General features: G+C 54.6%; 1 protein-coding gene across 1 annotated transcript; it reads left to right on the top strand.

Annotated features, from left to right (window-relative positions):
- The first annotated feature begins 2241 nt into the window (after positions 1 to 2241).
- LOC135287742 (zinc finger protein with KRAB and SCAN domains 1-like) lies at positions 2242 to 5322 on the top strand. The gene is made up of 3 exons (XM_064400972.1): positions 2242 to 2258; positions 3964 to 4052; positions 4221 to 5322. The coding sequence occupies exons 2-3, from the start codon at positions 3991 to 3993 to the stop codon at positions 4789 to 4791; spliced, it is 633 nt and encodes a 210-aa protein (XP_064257042.1). The 5' UTR covers positions 2242 to 2258; positions 3964 to 3990; the 3' UTR covers positions 4792 to 5322.
- Positions 5323 to 5558: the final 236 nt, after the last annotated feature.

Here is a 5558-nt window from a genome sequence, read left to right as displayed (position 1 = left end):
CCAGAACTGCTGGAGAAGTCGATTATAAAAAAAAAAAAAAAAAAAAAAAAAAAAAACCACAAAAAAACAAAAAAACAAAAAACAAACAAAACCATACCAAAAGAAGAAAACCATCGCCTATATTGCCAGCTGGGGGCTATGTACAAAACACGAATAGGAGGGGACTGCTAGGAACGTGTCTTGAGCCTTTTTATTTTCCAGCATCCATCTCATTACATGGTTATGACAATGGGAAGATGCCAGCAGCTCACATCCCATGCAGCAGACCAAGAACGTAATGTGACAACTTACTTTATAAGTTTTTTGACTAATCACACAAAGCAAAAGCATATTGACAGTAGTTCTATCTAACCACTATAAGCACACATACACTCGGTTAAAACAATTCTTGCTTATTTTGAATACAATACCTGTTTGTAAGCCTTAAAACACAATGCACAGAGCTGCATTATTAAGCTTAGAACTTCCTAGTATCTTGCTAGATATACTTTTCTGCAGCTGAGGAAGTTATTCTAGACAAGCATTAATAGACAGACCATTGTTCCATTTGTCCTTACTTTTCTACTTTTTTAATAATTTTTCTGCTGACTTATTTTATGGCTAGTGCTTAACTCTAATCACAGTTCTGCTGTCTCTGAGGCCTGCCTTTTGCAGCTTTCCCAAAACCCTTTGATTTTATAAATTCACACAACCTAAACAAAAAATACCCCCCAAGAAACAGAAAAAGAAACATACAAAAAAAACCTAAAAGCCAACAAAAACAAACAAATCAACCAAACAAAACAAAGAACAAAACACAGAACACACCCAAGGAAAAAAAAATCAAAACAAGAAAGAGAGAACTCCCCCCATCAGAGCTGTTCCATCCTTCAGTTGTCACACCTGCACTCACACAAGACCTGTGGCTGCAAAAAATGTGAATTTATTTGGCACATTTGCAGGAAAAGCGGGTGTAGGACAGGCTCTCAACAGAACTGCTTTCAGCTGAGACAAAAAGGCCCCTCTGGCAGCTGCAGGGCCATTGCAAATGCAGAGCCTCAGCCCACAGGCCAGAAAAGGGCTCTGAGTTCCCCTTCCCCTGACACCAAACCCTGTTCCCAGGCTGCTTCACACACAGGATTCTTCTGCAGGACTGCACAAAGCTGAGAGTGGGCTCTGGCTTCTCCATGCTGCGTGTCCTAAAGCTGCCTGGGAGAAGAAATTTCGGGTCAGCTCTATTAAGTTCTGTTTTGTCGGGCCAGGGTTTTATGAGCCTTTAAAAGAGAACTTAATACACAAAGAATAGCCTGGCTATTACCTTTGGAGGCAAATAATGAGCAGCATGGCTTCTGCTGCAGTGTTGGAAACAAAACTGTTTAATAAAAGGAAAAACAATAAACAGAAAATCCGATCCAGGTACAGAGGTCTGCTCCTGGTAAAACACCTTCACAAAAGCCTCGTAGTTCTTTTGTCTTCTCTTTTTCTACCTGATGGCCCAGGCGGGATCTTTTGGCTCTCATCCAATTAGGTGACCCCAAGGTTTTAGTGAAGTCTCTGGGGTCCTATAAGGTGGCTTTTCACCTGATCGCTGGGAGAAACTTCTGGGCCTCCTTCCTTTTTTGGGGGACAAAGGCTAGCTTGCCCCTCTCTCATTGGGGGCATCCTCCTACACTCCTTCACAGCTCGGCTGGCACAATCCCTCCTGGCACAGGGCACAGCACCGGGAAGGGCTTTGTGTGCTGAGGCTTTGCTGCAGCCAAGGAAAGCTCCTGGCTCAGGGTCACCTTTGCTGCTCAGCCAGAGCCCCGAGTGCCCCAGCAGCAACAGCAGCAGCAGCAGAGAATGGCAGCATTGCCACGGACTGGCACAGGAGGGGAGATTTCCCCCTGGAGAGAGGCTCCTATTGCAGTTTTTGCATTCAGGCAGCTGCAGATATCTCGGCTTTGGCTGCACAGCAGCTGGAAATGCAAGTCCAGGAGCTCTGTCCATGGCCAGCCCCAGCAAGTGACAACAAGGACAGGGCCCTGGCACAGTGACATTTGCAAGGAGCGCCTTCAGCAAGCGCTGGGGGCTGGGACTGTGTGCAGAAAATGCCCTGGTGGTCTCTGCAGCCAGGCAAAAGGAACAAAGTTTCAGTTGTGGTCTGGCTAGGAAGCACCAAAATCCATTGTTTTCCATTGCCGGGTGTTGTAGGAGCCCCAGAGGAGAGCCTAGGGTGCCGAGGAATGGAGAGCGGGGACTGTGCAGGAGCCGGAGCAGCGAGAGAGGCCGGGCTGAAGGTGCGGGGCAGGCACGGGCTGGGAGGGGGCCCAGCCCGGGGGTCCCGCAGAGCCTCCATGCTCCAGAGCCGCAGCTGCGGCAGCGGGGCAGCTGCCGGGATCGCTGTGCCAGGGACGGGCCGCAGCTGGGGCTTCCGAGGGGCTGGGCTGGAGCAGCTTTTGGTCCCGATGCACCGGGGGCATTGCCGCGGGGTTGGGGTCCCTGGGAAGGCGCAGCGAGACAGGGTGGCAGGGGTTGGTTTGTGGATTTGGTGCTGGGATGTTTTGTTGGCGGCCCCGGGCGGGCTGTGGGAGCCGGGAGCGGCCGGGCGGGCCCGGAGCCGCCCCTCGGGCCGGGAGCCCCGGGCAGAGCTCTGTGCTCGGGGGCCGGGCCGGGCAAAGGCTGAGGGAGAGCGGGGGAAGCGCTGGCACAGAGGCCCCGGGCTCGCCGTGCCCCCCTGGCCACGCAGCCGGGCTCGGGGCCGCCTCGCTCAGAGCCAGCCCCGGCTGCGGGGGTCCCGGGGCTCCCTGGGCAGGGGGCGGCGGGGGCTGCCCGAGCTCCGTGCCCGGCGCTGGGCGCGGCTGCCGAGGCAGCGGAGGATGCAGGGTCCCCCCGTGCTGGGGCCGGCTCTGCCCGGCCCAGGGGCTGCACTGTCAGCCCAGAGCCACCTGGGGATCGCCCGGGACCGGCAGGGCTGGCAGGGAAACCGGCACTGGGGGGAGCAGAAACGGGCAATGCGAGAGCTGGGGGTGCTCCAGAAGCCTGGACATGTTGGCAGCATGGACAGGGGGGACCCATGGATACCCCAGGACCCTGAAAGAGGGACCCGGGACAGTGCTGAACCCTGGGACGCCTGTGATGCCAAAGTGGTGAGCCCAGAGAAGGGGAACCTGCGGGATTGCCAGGAGCCCCAGCAGCCCAGAGAGGGGAACAGCAATACAAACCTGACCCGCAGCAACCCAGACAGGGGTGCCTCCAGGAGCCCAAAGTGGAGACACCAGAGAGGAGAAACCCAGGGTTGAGTGTTTTGGTTGAATCTTAGTAATTTGTGTATTTTTGGGCACTGAATTTTAGTGTTTTGGGGGTTTACACGGGCACCAGATTCCCGGTGACTTCTAGAGTGTGGAGGCGCAGGGGCCCAACACTGGAACTGTAATACCTCAGGGCAAAGGTGACCAGGGTCAGAGAGAGACACCCCTCTGAGGACAATGCTCTCACCATCAGCATTTGCAGGCTCATGGGAATGCAGCAGGCTTCATTGGTGTCACCCACTCCAGCTGCCCTTTTTCTTTATATGGATTCCCCCTAGAATGTTCTCCCCTCTCTTGTCCCCCATTGGTCCTGGTTTGCTGCAATGCTCCGCCCCTGTTACCTCATTGGTTCCCCAGTTGGCTGCCCCTCCTCTGCACCACCTGTGCTCAGTTCCCATTGGCCCTTGGCCCTCAGACCCACCCCTTTCCCCCCTTACCAAACCCTGTGTCCTCAGCCCCATTTTGTCTCTGTGCCTGGACCCTCTGCATTGCAATAAATTGTGTTTGGAGCTGTGCACACAGACCCATCTCTGGCCTTGTCCATCAGCAGGTTAAGCAAGCGTGCTCCGGGCTCTGGGAGTGCAGCTTGCTCACAGGGGCTCGTTGTGGATGTGCCACAACACCAGAGATGGACTTGGGCAGGAGGAACACCGTAATCCAATGTAGTCATACACTGTATTTTCCCCCAAACCAGGATTTCTCATTCCCAAACTTTGGCTGGATGGAGGAGGAGGCTGTAAGGAAGAGGAAGATGCCCCGGGACACCCAGGCAGGTGAGGAGGAGTAAGTGCCCCTTTCCCTTTCTCATCTGCTCCATCTCCCAGCCCAGCAATGCCCCCGGCTGCAGGACAACCCCACTGCTGTCCTGCTGGGGATGCACTGGGGGATCTTCTTCCCTTTCCCAGCGGCATAGGGGCAAATCTCATCCTCACCTTGTCCTTCCTCCCCCAGACAAGGAGGTGAGGATGGAGACCAGGGAGGACAAATCCCCACAGAAGAACCTCGAGGAAGAGGCAGATTGGAGCGGCTCCACGGGGCAGGAATCCAACAGGGAGGAAAAGCTCCAGAGATGGCACAGGAAGAGGGGACCAAACCCAGCCCAGGGTGCTCTGAGGTGAAAGGCTGCACCCTGAGCCAGGAAGGTGGACAGAGCTTCAGCCAGGGATTGGAGCTGGTGACCCATGAGCAGCTTCATGACGGGGAGAAGCCCTACAAGTGTTTGGAGTGTGGGAAGAGCTTCAGGCGGAGCAACGCCCTGATGAGCCACCAGATGGTCCACACTGGGGAATGGGCCTGTGAGTGTGGGGAATGTGGGAAGGGCTTCAGCTGCTGCTCCCACCTCATCATCCATCAATGCATCCACACTGGGGAGAGGCCCTATGAGTGTCCTGTGTGCCAGAAGAGGTTCCAAACCAGCTCCAATCTCCTCCTGCATGAGAAAATTCACACACAGGAGAGGTCCTTCCGTTGCCCCGACTGTGGGAAGGGCTTCAAGCGCAACTCCCACCTCATCACCCACTAGCGAATCCACAGTGGGGAGAGGCCCTACGAGTGTTCCCAGTGTGGGAAGAGCTTCACCCAGAGCTGTAACTTGAACAGACACCACCAGAGGCACAGTTAAGGGAAGCCCTATAAATGCCCCAACTGCAGAAGGAGCTTCATGCACTGCCCTAACTTCGTCCCCCCACTGGAGAGCCCACATTGGGAAGAGCCCTGGTGATCCATGGTCCCTGTGATCCATGCTGGGAAGACACCTATAGCTTTTCCTGGTTCTGTCAATGATATGATGTGAGATTGAAGAACATGACGGTGTGGCCATGGCCATGATGTTACATTCAGTCCCACCTTAGGTTATTGCCAGGGGCAGGCAAGGGACTCTCTCTCTCGCAAAGAGGAGGGTGTCCTTTCCAGGCAGGAGGAAATATGTGGCCAGGAAGAGACGGTTGTTGATGTTGTAGTTTTCCCTGTAAATAGTTTTTGTTTTCCCTTCTGTTACCAGAATTGTTTCTCTTCCTGTTTGTTGTTTATCTCGTTGCTGTTCCCATTAAATTGTTCTTATCCCAGCCCAGGATCTTTGCCTTTTGTTCTTTCCATGGGAGGTGGAAGGGCAGCGAGTGGCAGCGTGGTTTTAGTGAGAGCAGGAAATTGGGGAATCCCATTCCTGAACCCTGGCCCATGGAAACCGAGCATCCCAGCTGCTCCCAGCCCTGGTGGCCATGGCAGCAGCCTTGGGAGCGGGTCCCTGGCTGGGGCTGTGGGAACCTCTTCCCTCTGGTGCCCAGGGACAGG

Source organism: Passer domesticus, chromosome 31, assembly GCF_036417665.1.
Source record: "Passer domesticus isolate bPasDom1 chromosome 31, bPasDom1.hap1, whole genome shotgun sequence".
Taxonomy (NCBI): domain Eukaryota; kingdom Metazoa; phylum Chordata; class Aves; order Passeriformes; family Passeridae; genus Passer; species Passer domesticus.
Note: the sequence above shows the minus strand (reverse complement) of the source record. Positions and strands in the feature narration are given on the sequence as shown.